The 19,725-nt window shown below is 42.6% G+C and overlaps 1 protein-coding gene across 5 annotated transcripts in view; it reads right to left on the bottom strand.

The window, feature by feature from the left end:
* Positions 1–19,725, bottom strand: part of SLC25A40 (solute carrier family 25 member 40) — a 74,940-nt gene that overhangs the window by 35,955 nt on the left and 19,260 nt on the right. For 3 of the 5 annotated variants that reach the window (XM_073629679.1, XM_073629677.1, XM_073629681.1), the window contains 5 exons: positions 16,222–16,343; positions 12,289–12,462; positions 9,947–10,056; positions 9,659–9,740; positions 5,660–5,740 (listed from right to left, as the gene is read on the bottom strand). In XM_073629679.1, coding sequence (XP_073485780.1) covers positions 5,660–5,740; positions 9,659–9,740; positions 9,947–10,056; positions 12,289–12,462; positions 16,222–16,343 — 569 coding nt within the window. Of the gene's footprint in view, positions 1–1,284; positions 1,522–5,659; positions 5,741–9,658; positions 9,741–9,946; positions 10,057–12,288; positions 12,463–16,221; positions 16,344–19,725 lie in introns of those variants that run through there. The other 2 variants (XM_073629678.1, XM_073629680.1) reach the window with 2 other exon arrangements.

Here is a 19,725-nt window from a genome sequence, read left to right as displayed (position 1 = left end):
TTCAGCCCAGCCCCCCACAGTTAGAAACACCTCCCTAGGGACCACTTAACCCCTTGAAGGCCCCCTAGTGTTAACCCCTTCCCTGCCAGTGTCATTTATACAGCAACCAGCGGTTATTTTTAGCTCTGATCGCTGCATAAATGTCAATGGTCCCAAAAAAGTGTCAAAAGTGTCCAATCTGTCCGCCACAATCAATCTCTCTCTCTCTCTCTCTCTCTCTTTCTATATCTATATCTATGAGAGAGAGAAAATGCAGAGGTGATTAAATACCACCAAAAGAAAGCTTTTTGTGGGGAAAAAAGGACATTAATTTAGTTTGGGTACAACTTCGCACGACCGCACAATTGTCAGTTAAAGCGACGCAGTGCCGTATCGCAAAAAATGGCCTGGTCAGGAAGGGGGTAAATCCTTCCAGGGCTGAAGTAGTTAAGTTTGACCTTATATTATATGGTTTTTGGTAAATCTAAAGGAAAATTGTATAATGTATAGCCAGCTATAGACAGTGGTCACTGGAATAAGTGTTCTCATTGCATAATTTCCCTTCTATTCCAGTTTGGGTATTAACCACCACATTTAGTATTTCACTTCACATATTAACCCCTTGGCACCGGGCACCTCCCAGCTCATTAAGGTGTTTCAGATGCCAGGAAGCGGGCAGGGTTTATGATCATGTGACCGATATGATTGGCTGTAACAGCGGTCACATGATCGGAAAGCTCCCAATTGCAAATAGTGAGCGGGAGCTTTCCATTAGCCGCTGGCAACTGTGCCAGGAGCGTGCAGCTCTCGGCACAGCTATATTTACATTCTAGAACACAAATACGAGGCCGCTCAGCGTCAAAGCCCACCCGCCGAGAGGCCGCATATTTGTGTACTGTCAGTCCCAAGAGGTTAATCTTGGTGACAAAGGTCACCAGGACTAACAGAGAGGGTGAATTTCTCCAGTGGGGGTAATGACAGCAACAAAGACCTGACAGAGGATCAAACCCTTCCTCACTCTATTCAAAACCTCAAAAAGGTTTCGCTTTATTTAGATACACTTTACAGAAATTTTCCACCCAAAAAATGTAAAAGCACTTACACAGGAAGGAAGATGCCCATAATTCCCACAATCAAATTGCTGCAAGTCTCTTCTACCACTTACACATTTTAACACCATTGGGGTTAGGCAATAAAACACTGAATGGGGGAAAACATAATAATACAAAATGCAGGAACCCATAGCAACTGGAGTTCCACTGTTGGCAACTTAGTGCAAGATTACTTCTGATTTGTTGCTCTGGGTTTATGTACTCTTCTCATTACCTTTATTTTTACTGGAAAAAAAAAATGATTGAAGTACACTGGAGAGGTGCTTTGCACCTAATGCGAGGACCAAGAAAAGCTTAAACGTAAAACTTCATCACAACACTTTCAGCTGCCGTTCATTGTTTAACTTGCGGAAAAAAGCCTTCCCAAATTCATAAGTACTAATCATTATGGCACACGCCGGGGCGATTTTGATCAGACGAGGAATAAGGCCTGCAAAGGATATTAAAAAAAAAAAAAAAAAAAAAACAGAAGTCAGTCACTAAAAATTGGACACAAACAATGTTGTGTCAGTGGTAGCAGGGCTCCACATTGTTAGTAGAATTTTGGATTTAGTATGATGCAATTTCCTGGCTAACCAAAGTGGAAATTCTCTCAATCAACATTGGCTATTTTAAATTCTTATCCTGCTACCATTAGTAAATCGATAGGAAGGTATATTAAATTTACTTGATTTAAACCTTTTTTTTTTCCTTCAGTTACTTCCTGGTTTCTAGCCTAGGCAAATGAGGTCATACATCCCAGGAGTCTTCAGGAGGGGAGGAGGGGCTTTCTCAGCTAAGCACACCCTCCTGTGTTTCATCAGATTTGGCGACCCGTCAGATTTTGTAACAGAAGTGACATTCCGTCGCGGCCATCTTGCTACACCCTGCACTCGTCCACAGTAAAGATACAGTGAGAAGGCAGCAGCAATCAGCCATCTTGTTACACCCACCGAAGTCTTGCGTTTCACACTTATTTTTAACAGTAAGCTGAGGTTATATAGTGAACTTCAGTATTTTGAAATCCCTCTGACTGTTTTGATGTTGATTTTTCAAAGCAGCGGTGTTCTGTCAGATTAGCAAATTTGTAAGATCAGCAGGCTTGCTGCTTTTAAAATTCAACATCAAAACAGTCCGACGGATTTCAAAATACTGTATTTCACTATATAAGATCAGTTTACTGGTAAAAATAAGTGTGAAATGCAAGGCTACGGTGGGTGTAACAAGATGGCCGCTTGCCGCCTTCTCACTGTATCCTTACTGTGGACAAGTGCAGGGTGTAGCAAGATGGCTGCGACGGATGGTCACTTCCATTATAAAATCTGACAGGTCGCCTAATCTGATGAAACATCTGCATACCTGAGCTAAGAGCAGATAGATTCAAGGAAGTAAATGCTGCATGAATCATCTGCCCTTATTTAAGATGGCCACAGCTAAAAATGCTAGGGGGGTGATTTTTCAGCAAAATATGATGGAGACATACAAATTATTTATACAATTACTTGTTCTTGTCAGCCAAAAGAACAATTGCCCAAGCCTGGAAAAAAACTATCTGTCCCCTTCCAGGAGGTGGGAGACCGCATGACCGCGTTGATGCTTAACAAACATATGTCCAGCATCCGCAAAGATTCCCATGCCAAGTTTCTTAAAGTTTGGGAACAATGGCTGTCATATGCTTTTCCCACTCTCCCCCCAGCCAGCTTAGGTCGCCTATGACGGACAGGTCCCAATGCTCCCGAACCCTTACCGCTCACTAACCCTCTGGTTCTCCTATTCTGCTTTTCTTAGCCTTCCTTGGCTCCTTTCCTGACGGGTGCGTACTCCCTCTTTCTTTAGCGCCACCTTTCAGCCTCACTTTCTCCTGAGTTCTAGTTTGCCTATCTCCTCAGACCTGTATATGGCACCACTATATGGGTATTGGTGGGACCAGGGGATGCCCCACTGGTTTGGGGAACCCTCTCAGGACCCCTGGCTGCCTCATGAAACAGGCCTATCCTCTATTGCTGTGTTAGTCCTCATTTTCTCCTCTATGTTTACATGAACTCTTTTGACTGTTCTTTGGCTAACCTGTGTGATAAGTCAATGCTAGCCCCTGCGTGGGCGCAATTATTGCATGTTGGCTACTTGTTAAACTCGAATAAAAATTATTGAAACAGAAAAATTTATTATACAGTGCATTTGGTTTGTGGTGTTTAGTTGCATTGTAGTTCCACTTAACCCACTTAAAGACCAGCCGCCGCAGTTGTACTGCGGCAGGTTGGCTCTATTACGTGAATTGCCATCATTGTACGTCACTTCGTGTAATAGATTTAGCAGGCATGTGGCCCCAGAGCCTGTGCACGTGGCCGGTGGGCGCGATGTCCACCAGCCACCCGTGATCGCACCACACAGAGGCAGAACGGGGATCTGCCAGTGTAAACACGGAAGATCCTCATTCTGACAGGAAAGCGGAGAGTGATAGTCTGTTCCTAGTGATCAGGAACAGCGATCTCTCGCCTCCTCCTCTAGTCAGCCCAGCCCCCATACAGTTAGAAACACCTCCCAGGGAACACATTTAACCCTTTGGTGTTAACCCCTTCACTGCCAGTGACATTTATACAGTAAACAGTGCATTTTTATAGCACTGATCGCTATTTAAATGTCACTGGTTCAAAAAAAAAAAAAATATTTAAAAAAAAGTGTCCGATCTGCCCGCCGCAATGTCGCATGTAGCAAAAATTTTAAAAATATTGTTTTTTTCAAAATTGTCCCTCTTTTTTTGTTTAAAGCGTAAAAAATTAAAACCGCAGAGGTGATCAAATACCACCAAAAGAAAGCTCTGTTTGTGGGAAAAAAAGGACATCAATTTTGTTTGTGTAGATCGTCGCCCGACCGCGCAATTGTCAGTTAAAGTAACGCAGTGCCGTATCTAAAAAAATGGCTTGCACTACAATAGATTTAGTTACCCAATGAATGGTATCACCTTAAAAGAGAAATTCACCTTTGGGAACATGTTACATGCCCCACCTGTTTTTAGGGTGGAACATGAAACATGTTCCCAATGCTGCAGCCGCTGCCCGAGCCCCCCCTCCCTGTGACAGCACTATGGGGAAAAGATCCCTGTACTAGCTATTAAGCTTTGAAATCAGCAAGTCCATGTGGGGCTCCGCCCATACAGCCACAACAGTCATACAGAGCTCTGTGTATGAATGAACTACAAATACCAACATCCTTTGCGGATGTCGGCTTCTAGTTCCTAATGAACTACCACGGTGCTGTGGAGCAACGTGGTAGTTAATTGATTCTTCCAGTCAGTGTATCTTCTTGCTCGTACGGGATGTACAGGCACACAGATATAATGACAGATCTTCAGAAGACCTGCATGGCACCAGGCCTGCATGGCTGATCGCTGGTTCAGTGCCTTGCAGGCTAAAAAAAACCAAACACACAATATTATTATTATTATTATTATTATTAATGATAATGATAATAATAAATGCACATTTTTTTACCTGCAAAAAAAATATGTGCATTTATTTTTTTTTTTAAAGTGAACTTATCCTTTAAATCCAAACTTTTACTTTTGTTAATGGCTAACACAGTACAACACTCTGCCGCTGGTACATTTTTTCATCATATTCTGATATTAGTGTTTCTCTTGTGTTATTGTTGTTTAAATCGCTTAGCAGCTTCTTCCTCCAAACACAGCAAGTCCTCCTCCTCAAGAAGGCACATGTACAGTCATGCCAATGAACATCTAAATGATTCAGAGAAGGATTGGGAGAAAGTTTTGTGGTCAGATGGGACCAAAATTGAGCTCTTTGGCATTAATTCGACTCGCCGTGTTAGGAGGAAGAAAAATGCTGGCTATGACCCTAAGAACACCATCCCTATGGTCAAGCACGAAGGTGGAAACATGCTTTGGGGCTGTTTCTCTGCTAAAGATAAAGGCTGACTTTGCCGCATTGAGGGGCCAATGGAAGAGGCCATGTATTGTAAAATCTTGGATTAGAACCTTCTTCCCTCAGCCAGAACAATGAAGATGGATCTTCCAGCATGACAATGACCCAAAACATACCGCCAAGGCAACCAAAGGAGTTGCGCAAGAGGAAACACATTAAGGTCTTGGAATGGCCTAGCTCCAGACCTGTAAAGAAGAGTGGACCAAAATCCCTCCTGAGATGTGTGCAAACCTGGTCACCAACTACAAGAAACGTCCTACCTCTGTACTTGCCAATAAGAGTTTCTCGACCAAGTACTAAGTCATGTTTTACTTGGGGATCAAATAATTATTTTACTCACTGAACTGCAAATCAAATTTATAACATTTGTTTTATGCGGTTTTTTTTTCTGGATTTTGGTTGATATTCATTTAAAATACAACTCTTGATAAAAATGATAGACCCTTCATTTCTTTGTACTGTAAGTGGGCAAGGATTACAAAATCTGCAGGGGATCAAATAATTATTTTCCCCACTGTATGATAAACCAGACCAGTGTGCTGATTTATACAGAAAAATATTAAATAAACTGCAACTCTTTCAGTAATAAGCCATATAAAAGAACAGGAGTGGTGAGGCAGAGGTTCCATTTACAATACTCAAACTCACCAGCAAACAGACCCTGGAATCCATTCTCAGATATAATCCTATACATGATCTTCCAGGTTGACGAGGATCTTTTTGGGGAATCTAAAGAAAAAAGTAAGGGTAAAAATCGTACATAGTATAAAAAAAAAAAAAAAAAAAAAAAAAAAAACATTTTAGTGATCTATAAGAGCCCTTGCACACTGGGGCGGTTTGCAGGCGCTATTGCGCTAATAATAGCGCCTGCAAACCGCCCCGAAAGTGCCGCTGCTTTCATTCCAGTGTGAAAGCCCCGAGGGCTTGCACACTGGAGCGATGCGCTGGCAGGACGGTAAAAAAAGTCCTGCTAGCAGCATCTTCGGAGCGGTGAAGGAGCGGTGTGTATACCGCTCCCTTACCGATCCTGCCCATTGAAATCAATGGGACGGCGCGGCTATACCGCCGGCAAAGCGCCTCTGCAGAGGCGCTTTGCGGTGGTATTTAACCCTTTCTTGGCCGCTAGCGGGGGGTAAAACCGCCCCGCTAGCGGCCGCATACTGACGGTAAAACGCCGCTAATAATAGCGGCGTTTTACCGCCGACGCCGCCCCCCGCCCCAGTGTGCAAGGGCTCTTAGAAATATCAGCCATAGAAGGAAATACAGTCATTAAGTGTATACCAGACAATTCACCCGAAGTGGTATATCAAAGCGCTCACCAGATTTCCTGAAGACGCGCGCACAGCATGAAATATATAGAAAGGGAGGCTCGAGACATACTCACGAGTCCTCCGTTCCTGGATCAGCTGGGCCGCATGCCGAGACGCTACTCAAGCACACACAGAACACAAGGTACTGCTCGGGCTCTGCTTTTCCTCTTCAGCTGTAGCCCAGTCTGGTTTTCGTCCTGTACCTGCACATTTGTTTGGAAGCTTAGTTTTTTTGGAATATAGACGTTTTTACACTATCCAAGCTTTGTGGCTTTCATGGGGAGCCACTTTTTACAGATTTAGCTGATGCATTTATGCACCGAGGCTCAGCTATAGAAGCTATACACAATTCCTGCTGACTGGTGATTGAAGTTCTTCTCCCAGGAAAAGTTAGCTTTGAAGATATATAGTTTTTTCATGCCTGAGGGTCACTCTGTGGCCACTACTGTCTGGTGAGCGCTTTGGGTGAAGCACAAATAAGAAAGCATGTGCACTTTATTATGTGGTGATTGGATCCACTAAGAAGAATTGTATGTGTTTCGCTTCATAATCATTTGAGGACATTTGATTTGTTGCACTAAATTCACTTTATTGCAAACACAGAATATTTATTGCTTATGCACTGGAGCACTTTAATATATGTAAAAATTAACAGGTTCACATTTAATATATTGCACTATTGATGCACCCAATATTGTCTGTTATATTGTTTATTAGTAAATTACTAATTTAAACCCTACCCAAAAAAAAAAAAAAAAAGAAAAAACTTGCTTCAGATCTACTTTATTTTAAAGCTGTACTCCAGCCTCACCTTCAGTCTTGCAAAGGGCCTTTTCCTGTACCGAAATAGTTTTACTCTGATTTCCCTGTACACTCCGAGCTTCTCACAATGTGCATTAGAAGCTGCAGCAAGTACTATAAGCCCATCTCATTTCCTGGCTGAAGAATAACAAGCAACATCTAGTTCTTACCTCCCCAGCCCTACCGTTCCTGGCCTGCCCCTTTCATTCATTGGATGTTCTTTCAATCATGGAGGCTCAACATCACAGAGGTGTGTGTGTGTGTGTGTTACCTGCATGCAAATATAGACTACATAGCAATGTCCACTCCTCCAGACGGACATTCACCCTTCAAGGCATTTTGATATTTGCATAACTCCTCCCAAGAGCCAGCCCACTATTTGCACCAGGGCTAAGGCCCCTTTCACATGGGGCGGATCCGCTGGAAGGACTCCGCCAGGTCAGCAGGGGATCACTCTGTTGATCCCCACTGGGCAGGCGGGTGACAGGTCCGTCTCTGCTCAGTGTGCAGGGACGGACCTGTCAGAGCCCCCCTATTCTCTTTGGGGGGTTCACATGAAAACGAACAGCCTGTCCGTTTTCATCCGATCCCATCCTCTGGATGGATGGTGAAGGTAACCCCATCCGTCAGTTTTGAGCGGATCTTGTCAGATCGGATGGCAGGCGGATGAAATGCTAAAACAAGCTCGTCTCAGTTCCCTGCTTCGTACCCAACCCTTCCCACAGTACCTCTTTAGGAGGTGATCCTGGGTGCAGACACCACCAAATTGATAGGTAGAATAAATCTAATTAAAATGATACTACTACCCAAAATACTCTACAACCTGTGGCATGCTCCCACGTATGTACCACTAAAAATCTTTAAGACCATGGATTCCATCCTGAACACCTTTGTGTGGGGCAGCAGAAGGCACAAACTACCATGGCTGACTTTGAAAAGCCCAGTGACCCTGGGGTAAGCAGCCTTACCAGACCTCAATACCTATTACCTAGCAGCCCAACTATCTCAATCACTTGGATAAATCAGATCTCACAAAGGTACCAAACACTGGTTTGCAGGCAATCCAATCACCCAGCCCACACATCCCTGCAATCTATCATGGGTAGGTTCCTTTTGTAGGGCATGGGTGCAATGAAGGGATAGCATGCTCTTCCACCATCAGCACATCTTGGAACTGGCTTTTCTTAGGCTGGGCACCCCTACATTTCAATTCCATTCACCACTGTGGCATAACAATCGCTTACCAGATATTCTTTCTTTGCTGAATCTGTAGGACCTCTAAGGGGATCCTATATTTACACCAGATTTTATCCGCCATTGGCCCTAGGACCTTCCAGGCCTTAAAAGATACATTTTTACTCCATAATCATATGCTTGTTCCCTATCTCCAGCTCCGCTATGCCTTGCGGGCTCAGTTCCCAGATTTGTACCCAACGTACTCCCCAGTACCTCTTTTGGAAGTGATCCTGGGTGGAGACCCCACCAAATTGACATCTTCTCTATACAACATTTTACTCAAGCCCTCCACCACCAAACTGGCATACCAGACCAGATGGGAAGTGGATTTGGGTGCAATAGAGGAGTACTATACAACTATAAACTGATTTCTCCTAAAATCTGATTGGTTAACAGATGTACATCTTGCACAGGGTGCATCTGACCCCAGTCTGCATTTCTAGGTACTGCCCCTCTCGAAGCCCACTGTGCCCACTCTGCTCTATCACTTGATATGAGCATGCCCAGTAATACAAAATTTGGGGTCCAGATAGTATGATTTCTCCATGATCACATGGCTTCTCTGCTATCACTGGATCCTAAACAATGCCTGCTTGGCCTCCTCCAGGACATGGAAACTGATAAATTTCTAACTACATTTTTACATGAGACGCTCTTGAGTGTGAGGAAAGTGATTACACAAAACTAGATGCGGGCACTTGCTCCTATTTTCCAGTCGAGTTTGAAGGATGCGAATACTACTCTTCCATACAAAAAGCTAATAACCTACATAGGGCTTGCCCCTGCAAATACAATAAAATCTGGGACCGCTGACTGGCACAGCCCAGCACCTGTGTATGATGGCTAGTTTGCCTAGAATATAGAATTCCGGTCAGTTTCTTTGGAAGTGTGAGTGACAGGTGGCTCTACAAGGTTGTGTAATATATGGAAACATTTGCAATGTGTTTTGCTGTTCTACACATGCTCAATAGAAATGATATGGGGTTTTTTTTTGTCCCATCCCTTTGATATTTTTTTCCATTTCATCAGCCCAATACTTCTTTATCCTGATGTATTGGTCTAATCGGAAGCATGTCATGTATGGTTTTCTTTAATATGTTCTACTATGCTGTATATGTATTTGTCCCAATAAAGACTTTTTTTCAACGTAAAAAATAAATAAGCTTATAACACACAAAAAAAAAAAAAAAACACATGCACAGGTCACTTTTTTTCATACCTTTTCGATGTGAGAAATTCGACTTACATCAGTATATTATGTTGCAGACTCTACTTTCAGAAAAGCAGAAGACAGACTTACTTTTTAATGACTCCAGTTCCCCAAGTTCTACCTGTCTTCTTGTTTTCACAACATCAAATGGTAAAGTTACGACAGCAGCAATCTGAAATACACGGGACAGACTTAGATAACTCTTCCATCAACCAGTATGAGCGCCCCATACAGACGGGTGAATTGAAGTAGAGATTTGATGATCCTTCTGAGACAGTTAGAAGTTTTCAGCCACATATGTTCTTATGGAGGGGAGGACAAATACAGGGGTATGAATATTATTACTTTGCTGCAATCTTTCAGAACTGTGAAACTTACCGAACCAGACATGGCGCCGGCTGTAAAACTTATAGTAAACGTTGGCTCCAGCTTGTTGTATCTCTGACACAGCCACTTCTTGCCAAGCTCATAGTTGTACCAGTACATTGCTGGAAACAGCAAACATGGATATGGTTATAGCCTTGTATCATTTATATAGTATATAGCTACAGACAGTACAGAGGGATATGGCAAGATTCTTGTATCAGGTATACTAGTACACAGAGGTACAGTCACAGCTGTGTATCAGATATACCAGTATATAGGAATATGCTCAGAGCTTTGTATCAGATATACCAGTATATAGGAATGTGATCAGATCCTTGTATCAGATATAGCAGTATATAGGAATGCGATTAGATCCTTGTATCAGATACAGCAGTATATAGGGATAAGATCAGAGCCTTGTATCAGATATAACAGTATATAGGGATATGCTCAGAACCTTGTATCAGATATAGCAGTATATAGGCATATGATCAGATCCCTATATACTGCTATATCTGATACAAGGCTCTGAGCATATCCCTATATACTGCTATATTGGATACATGGATCTGATCATATCCCTATATACTGCTATATCTGATACAAGGTTCTGATCATATCCCTATATACTGCTATATCTGAAACAAGGTTCTCATCTTATCCCTATATACTGCTGTATCTGATACAAGGATCTTATCACATTCCTATATATCAGATACAGCAGTATATAGGAATAAGATCAGAGCCTTGTATCAGATATAGCAGTATATAGGGATATGAGCAGAGCTTTGCACAGGGGCGGATCCAGAGTCTAGTCTCGGGAGGGGCACTGCCAGAAAATAAGGTGTTGCTTACGGAACTGAATTTAATGTATAATACAGTGTACAGTGGTCAGTGGTAAGTAGGGTAGTGTACATATGTCAGTAGGATGTAGGGCAATGTACAGAGGTCAGTAGTAGGTAGGGTAGTGTACATATGTCAATAGGATGTAGGGCAGTGTACAGAGGTCAGTAGGATGTAGGGCAGTGTACAGGGAACAGTAGGGCAGAAAACAGGGGGTCAGCAGGGCAGAGAACAGGGGGTAAAAGGACAGAGGATAAGGGGTAAGTTGGGTGGAAGACAGAGGGCAACAGGGCAATGTACAGGGGTCATCCCCATCCCGCCCACTCAAGCAGCAGTTTGCAGGAGAGAGGCTGAAAAACTGCTGGGGGGGTACAGGGGGCAGAAAGTGCAGTCCCCAGGTTTCTGAAGAGTAATTCATGCTTAGAATGGCTGCGAAATATACCGACCGAGGCTCTGGCTACCCGGGGCGTGCTCAGCCTCGGAGTCTGTAATATTTTCTCGGGGGGAGCAATTGCCCTGTTGCGCCGCGCCGCCCCCCCCCCCCCCCCGGATCTGCCCCTGGCCTTGCATCAGATATAGCAGTATATAGGAATGTAATCAGATCCTTGTATCAGATATAGCAGTATATAGGGATATGATCAGATCCTTGTATCAGATATATCAGCACTAGGGTTATAACCAGAGCCTTGTATAGGATATACCAGTTCATAAGGATATGGTAAAAGCTTTGTATCAGATATACCGGTACATGGAAACATAGTCTGGTATCAGATATACAAATACACAGGAATTTTATCAGAGCCTTGTATAAAATTCATCAGTACATAGGGGTACGATCAGATCTACCAGTAAATAGGGATATGGTGGGAGCCTTGTATTAGATCTACCAGTACATAGGGATATTATCAGACCCTTGCATCAGCTATACCAATACATAGCAATGTGGTCAGAGACTGGTATCAAGTGACCATCGCCTTCCTATAGCAGTTATCAGGTCATGTGATCAGTAGTGAATGGTGGTAAAATATTACAAATACAAGGAGCAGTAATACTGAGAGCATCATGGCCATAGAGGTGTATATGAATAAACTCTCAGAATGAAGGCAGAATAGACACTACTCTGCCGTCCACCCCAAAAAACATAGGGCTCAGTTAAAAACAAAAAAAAAACAAAACACATTTTCATTCTGTTAATCTGCCATATAAATATACTAGAAGTTCAGATTTAAGGCCAGAATTTAGAGGCAAATCATACAGCTCATTTAGAGGATGGTAGGTGCAGGGAAAAGGATGAGCGACAATGCCAAACACAACAATTATAAATGTTGGGGAACAGACTGGCAGCAGCTAGGTGGCTGTGTAAGAGGAAATGCGTCACTAGAGAGCCCCCATTACTGTTTCTACCCCTCCAAGCATTAGTACTACCTTACTATGATGGCAGTGTCAAAATGTAACAAATATATGTTTATTCTTCCTCAGGTAGCATAGGGTGTTATCAATAAGGAACCCACCAGAGAATGGGACATCTCTCAGCACAGTGGGGCCCCATCCTTTCCAGAGAGACAGCCAGCCCTCATTGGCCACAGACATCTGGATGCACTGCGTCAGCTCCTTGTAGGACAGAGGTCGGAATTGCATCTTGGTCCTGATCAGTTCCAAAGGACTTATTAAAGTCGCTGAGCCCACTGCAAAATAAAACATGGCTTTCATCAGCAACACGAGCACCAACTGTACATACAGTTCTCAGACAGTTCTAGGAGAATTATGACTTCTATCATGTTTTCACACAACCTGAGAGTTCCACATCTAAAACATTAAGGCCCCTTTCACACGGTTGCCTCCACTAAGCGGACAGTTCTGTGTCCGCTCCGCTATGCAGTGGGCACGGACACCGCCCCGCTCTCCTGTATGGGGCAAATCGTATGGAAACAGAGCGTCTGTCCGTTTCCATGCGATCCCCCGGACATATGGGGAATAGGGCCACTATCCGTCTGTTTTTGGCAGACAGGATCAAATTTTATTGCAGCAGGCGTCAGCGGATATGTGTCCGCTGACATCTGCCGCTCCATAGAAGAGACTGGAGTGTCGCGTGAAAAACTGAGAGGCGGACCTGATCGGACAGCCCGCATGAAAGGGGCCTAATGCCACGTACACACGGTCAGAATTTCCGGCAGCAAATGTTCGATGGGAGCTCATTATCGGAAATTCCGACCGTGTGTAGGCTCCATCGGACATTTTCCGTCGGAATTTCCGACAAACAAAATTTGAGATCTGGATCTCAAATTGTCCGACAACAAAATCCGTTGTCGGAAATTTCGATCGTGTGTACACAATTCTGACGCACAAAATTCCAGGCATGCTCGGAATCAAGCAGAAGAGCTGCACTGGCTATTGAACTTAATTTTTCTTGGCTCGTTGTACGTCACCGCGTTCTTGACGTTCGGAATTTCCGACAACATTTGTGTGACCGTGTGTATGCAAGACAAGTTTGAGCCAACATCCGTCGGAAAAAAAACATGGATTTTGTTGTCCGATCGGGTGTACGCGGCATTAGAGTGTCTAGTCCACCTTGTGAGATGCACTAATCAGCTTTTATACTGAGTGAAGAAAAAGACAGGTTCCACCCTGTCCGGAATAGATAGTCCATAAGATGCTTCTGCATTTCAACTTAATGTAATCTTCTCAAGTCTTTATTCATAATGGTACAAAATAAAATTACAAAAAAAGACTGCAAGAATGCAAAAAGATTGCATTATTTTGGAGTGCAGAAACAGCTTTTGAAAAATATTTACATACTAGGAGAGGTTGAAAAAAAGAGTGTCTGATTATGTCAGTATTACATTGTATATCCCTGTATGTTGCGGTCGTTCAGGTGCTTATCTAATAGTTTTTTGAAGCTATCAATGCTCCCCGCTGAGACCATCACCTGTGGAAGGGAATTCCACATCCTTGCCACTCTTACAGTAAAGACCCCTCTAAGTAGTTTAAGGTTAAACCTCTTTTCTTCTAATTTTAGTGAATGGCTGCGTGTCTTATTAAATTCCCTTACGCGAAAAAGTTTTATCCCTATTGTGGGGTCACCAGTATGGCATTTGTATATTGAAATCATATCCCCTCTTAAGTGTCTCTTCTCCAGAGAGAATAAGTTCAGTGCTCATAACCTTTCCTCATAACTAAGATCCTCCAGACCCTTTATTAGTTTTGTTGCCGTTCTCTGGACTCTCTCCAGTTCCAGCACATCCTTCCTGAGGACTGGTGCCCAGAACTGGACAGCATACTCCAGATGCAGCCGGACCAGAGTCTTGTAGAGCGGGAGAATTATCGTTTTATCTCTGGAGTTGATCATCTTTTTAATGCATGCCAATGTTTGCTTTGCTTGCAGCAACTTGGCGTTGCATGTCATTGCTGAGCCTATCATCTACTAGGACCCCCAGGTCCTTTTCCATTCTAGATTCCCCCAGAGGTCCCCCCCCCCCCAGTGTATAGATTGCATTCATATTTTTTCCACCCAAATGCATTATTTTACATTTTTCTACATTGAACCTCATTTGCCATGTAGTTGCCCACCCCATTAATTTGTTCAGATCTTTTTGCAAGGTTTCCACATCCTGCAGAGAAGTTATTGCCCTGCTTAGCTTAGTGTTGTCCACAAATACAGAGATTGAACTGTTTACCCCATCCTCCAGGTCATTTATGAATAATAGGATAAATATGATTAGTCCCAGCACAGAACCCTGGGGGACTGTCTTGGAACACATATATGTGCTTGTGTTTGTATACAGTATACACACTGGTATATGTACATAGACCCAAGCATGCACATACTGTATACATACACACGCTCTTTTGATGTCTTCCCTGCCTTCCAATTGTTCTCCTGTGTTGTCACACACCAGTGTTAATTTTGTCGACTAAAACGACAAACATTTTAGTTGACTAAATGAATACTATTTTAGTCGACTAAAATACGACTAAAACTAAAACAACTGAGATGACTAAAATACGACTAAAACTAAAATGGAATTTTAGTCAAAAGACTAAAATGGGACTGAAACTAAAATGCCATTTTAGTCAAAAGACTAATGCTGCGTACACACGGTCAGAATTTCAGCCCGCAAAAGACCGATGAGACGTTTCTGTCGGACAATGCGACCGTGTGTATGCTCCATCGGTCTTTTGCTGGCGGAATTCCAGCCAGCAAAAGATTGAGAGCATGCTCTCAATTTTCCGGTTGGGAAAAGTTCCTATCCGAAAATGCAACCGTCTGTGGCATTTCCGACATGCGAAATCCCTACACATACTCGGAAACAATTCGACACATGCTCGGAAGCATTGAACTTCATTTTCTCGGCTCCTCGTAGTGTTGTACGTGACCACGTTCTTGGCGGTCGTAATTTCACCGAACTTTTGCGTGACCGTGTGTATGCAAGGCAAACTTGAGCGGAATCCTGTCGGAAAAGCCGTCATATCTTTTTCCGACGAGAAAACCGATCGTGTGTACGCGGCATAAGACCAAAATGAAATTGAAATTTGACTTCAAAATTAAACACTGGTCTGTAGTGCATGTTCATACCTCAATACCATAAATAATAACATATGAGATTTTTCACTCCACCAGTATATAAGTTTGGAAATTGTAGAGAAATGTTAACTAATGAAATACAATTTAATTACACCCATTAGATTTTAGACAACTAAAATGAGTTTTAGTCAACTAAAATGTACTGGAGATTTTAGTTGACTAAAAACGACATGTACACAGTGGCTGCAAAGAGGCTGCAGAAGATTAGAAGTGCAACAATGTATGACAAAGATGAAAGTATTGTATTAATAGAAAACCATTGCAACTGTTTAAAGCGGGATTTCAGCCTGAAAAAAAAAAAATGTAAAAGTCAGCAGCTACAAACACTGTAGCTGCTGACTTTAAATAAGTACTTACCTGTCCTGGGTGCCCGCGATGTCGGCCGCCCGAGGCCGACCCGCCCCGCCCCTCGGCTCTCAGGTCCAGGCACCGCCATCCTAGGTAAGGGAAACAGGCAGTGGAGCCTTGCGGCTTCACTGCCAGTTTCCTACTGCTCACGCGTGAGTGCCGCGGCGCTCCGCTCTGTGAATGGCCCCGTGGTGTTCTGGGAACACACACAGTTCCCAGAAGACAACAGGGCTGCTCACCGAGGAGAAGAACATGCCGCGGAATAGGAAGAGGCAGATTAGGAAGACTGCCTAGCAACAAGGGTTTAGGTAAGTAAAAATTTTTTTTTTTTTTTTTCAAATGTTTTTTTTTTTATTTTTTTTTTTAGGATTTTTGGTAATTTTTTTTTCAGGGTGGAACTCCGCTTTAAATACATAAAGCATACAGGTTATTCAGTTACGGTTTACATCTACTTTAAAATATTCTCTTCTATATATGAGGTTGATCATTGTTAACAATAGGCCACAATCCTTACATCTGGCAGTGGCTCCAGCGATGAGGCACGCGGTTTCAGCATTATTCATGCGATGGATCAGTAAGTCTCGCAGTTGGTCGTAACAGGTGAAGTATATGGCCGTAGCCGGTATGGCCATTACTCTGTGATAAAGACACAGACATTAAGACAACATTAAAAATGACCATGGGAGACCAGGACGACTGGGATGATATATGGGACATTACATTTTACTAGATTAGTCTCTTCTAGGGACCAACTCATTCAATTTAAATTCTTGCACCGTATAGATCTTACTCCAGCTAGATTGGCTAAGATGTTCTCTACTCAGTCGTCTGGTTGCTGGTGGTGCAGTTCCCTTGCTGCCGATTTCATGCATATCTTTTGGAATTGCTCGAACATCCAAACATTTTGGAAGGGGGTCACAGAATGCATAACAGAAGTAACCGCCATTCCTATACAGCCCACGATAGAGGTGTGCCTTTTGGGACTGGTGGGTGGACAATCTAGCCCCAAGGAGAGTAAGTCGTACTCTGCTGATGATCCTAATAGATTATGCTAGGAAAATGATAGTGTTATCTTGGAAAAAGCCCAATCCTCCCTCTGCATCAGCGTGGAAGGGTGTGGTTAACAGAGCTGCACCTTTATATATGGCTACATACATTAGTAGGGGCATACCGCAGAAATTTGATAAAGTTTGGGGCAGTTGGATAAACAGTGAAACTACGGCAGAGGATTGAGTGGCACCTAATAGCATGCACATGTAGTAGGTAAATTGTCAGACATATCGTAATGTACCATTGACTGTAACTAAAAACAGGTGGCCTTGTTATTACTGTGTTATTTTCACTGAGTGAAGGTCCAGAAGGAGGTGGAGAGAGTCAACGCTGAAGTAATGTAAAAAGTTTATTTTTGTGTATGGCCGGTTGGTTCTTATGTATACTAGATGTGTTAAAAGCAATAAATAAAATTAAAAAAAAAAAAAATGACCATGGGAGCCCATTAATAAAAGGTCAGCATCAACGTGAATTCCCCATTCATAAAAAGTCAAAATCCTATAGTCTGCACTAATGGATAACTGGACAGCTAGCAAAGGAACTAATGAGTGTCTATTCCAAAGATCTCTGAGAAAACTGCAGGGCCAAAACCCTAAATCCAGATTTTATGAGTCAAAGAAAATTAATATTATTCATAGAATAAAAAAAATTAAAAAAAAAAAAAAAACCACTAGAAACAGGGTGCAAATGAACCAACAAAAGCATAATATAAACATCTAAATAAATATAGTTACTGAAAAAAAAAAAAAAAAAATCATACAACATCCACGAGTTCTGTGAATGAATAAACTGTTTTCCAACCCGGCAGACAGCTTGTAGTCCTCAAACTGCAAGGGTGCGGGTGAGCGATCTCAAAATTCATCGATCCTCCTGGACTTCAGGAAAGTCAAGTGCACATGCGCCGAATATTGGCCGGTAACGGCTGGTTCAACAGAAACCGGCTGACATTTGTCCAGAGTGTACAGCAGCCTACCTGGATTCTGTCAAATGGGCATGCTGGGAATAGGGATATCGCTGTACTAACATCGTATAATTAGTACAGCAAGCTCCTTGCAAGATCCTGAGGTTTTGATTTTTTGCATTCAGTCCGCATGGTTTGATCGTAAAAAGTATTGGGAATTCCGCCAGCAAAAGTCCGATGGAGCATACACACGGTCGCAATTTTCGGACCAAAAGCTCTCATCGGACTTTTGCTGGTGGAACTTCCGCTCCTGTGTACGGGGCATTAGAGGTAAGTAGTGCTTAAAAATTCTTTAATAAAAACGGCAAAATGACACTGAGCCAGCAGTGGTGGTAAAATCTACACTATATTACCAGAAGTATTGGGACACCTGCCTTTACACGCACATGAACTTTAATGTCATCCCAGTCTTAATCCGTAGGGTTCAATATTCAGTTGGCCCTCCCTTTGTAGCTATAACAACTTCAACTCTTCTGGGAAGGCCGTCCACAAGGTTTAGGAGTGTGTCTATGGGAATGTTTGACCATTCTTCCAGAAGTGCATTTGTGAGGTCAGGCACTGAAGTCTCCACTCCTATGCCGCGTACACACGACTGTTTTTTCCGTCAGAAAAACAGAGTTTATTCCACTGAAACGGACTTGTGCACACACGATCACACCAAAGTCTGATTGTTTAGAACGCGGTAAAGTACAACACGTACGTCGGGACTAGAAAAAGGAAGTTAAATAGCCAGTAGCCAATAGCTGCCCTTGCATCGTTGGAATAGCATAAAGACGAACGGTTTTCCCGATAGGAATTGATTCAAAAAACAAAAAAAAAAAAAAAAAAAGATTTAAAACATGTTCTATTTCTAGGTCCGTCAGAATTTTCGAAAGAAAAAGTCCAATGAAACCCACACACGATCGGAATATCTGATGAAATGATTCCGTCTGACCTTTTCTGCCGGAAAGTCCGGTCCTGTGTATGCGGCATAATTCATCCCAAAGGTGTTCTATCGGGTTGAGGTCAGGACTCTGTGCAGGCCAGTCCAGTTCCTCCACCTCAAACTCGCTCATCCATGTCTTTATGGACCTTGCTTTGTGCACTGCTGCACAGTCATGTTGGAACAGGAAGAGGCCATCCCCAAACTGTTCCCACAAAGTTGGGAATAAGAAACAATATTGCCAAAAGTATCGTGACACCCCTCCAAATTATTGGATTCAGGTGTTCAAATCACGTCCATGGCAACAGGTTCTACAAATATTTGTGAAAGAATCGGTAGCTCTCAAGAGCCCAGTGAATTCAAGCGTGGTACTGTGAGAGAGAATATATTATAATATATATATGCTGTTACTGATTAAAATTTTCGTGTTCGATTAATCGTTTTTTTTTTTAATCGATTAACTGACTAATTTCGATCAATTATAACGCACATACAGATCCAACTACTTTTAGCTGATCTCCTTGCATTGCAACTCTGCATTAGTCAGTGGTAAATGTGGTATACAATACACTATATACCAGACACTAGTTAGTTTTCCACAATCCAGGACTTAACTTCACAGTTCACACAAATACATTTTAAATTCAAACTGTACAACTGACGTAAGTAATTTTTTAAATTAAACTTTAAGAAAAACGTAGATAGTTTAACTTTAGTTATAAAACTTATCTAGTATATTGCAATGGCCGAAGCCGGACATAGTGGGGCATGGCTAGGATGTCAATCAAAAGCAAGCGCCGCCGTCATGGCAACAGCAGAAGCCGATCCACACGGCAAAAATATCACAGCTTATCAGCCTCTAAGGACAATAATGTTAAAAATGGAGGTTATCAAATTTGTCTAGACTTAGCTCACTGAATGATCCCAGTTATCTCCCCCCTCCCCCCTCTTTCTACCCTCCTACAACCTTTCCTATACTCATTTCCTTTCTTTTCTATTCTGTTATTTCCTTCTCCTCTCCCCCAGTCTCCTTGGACCAAACTTGGGTGCAATATATTTAACTCCTCTTTTTTTTTTCTCTATCT

Source organism: Aquarana catesbeiana, linkage group LG05, assembly GCF_042186555.1.
Source record: "Aquarana catesbeiana isolate 2022-GZ linkage group LG05, ASM4218655v1, whole genome shotgun sequence".
Lineage (NCBI taxonomy): Eukaryota > Metazoa > Chordata > Amphibia > Anura > Ranidae > Aquarana > Aquarana catesbeiana.
Note: the sequence above shows the minus strand (reverse complement) of the source record. Positions and strands in the feature narration are given on the sequence as shown.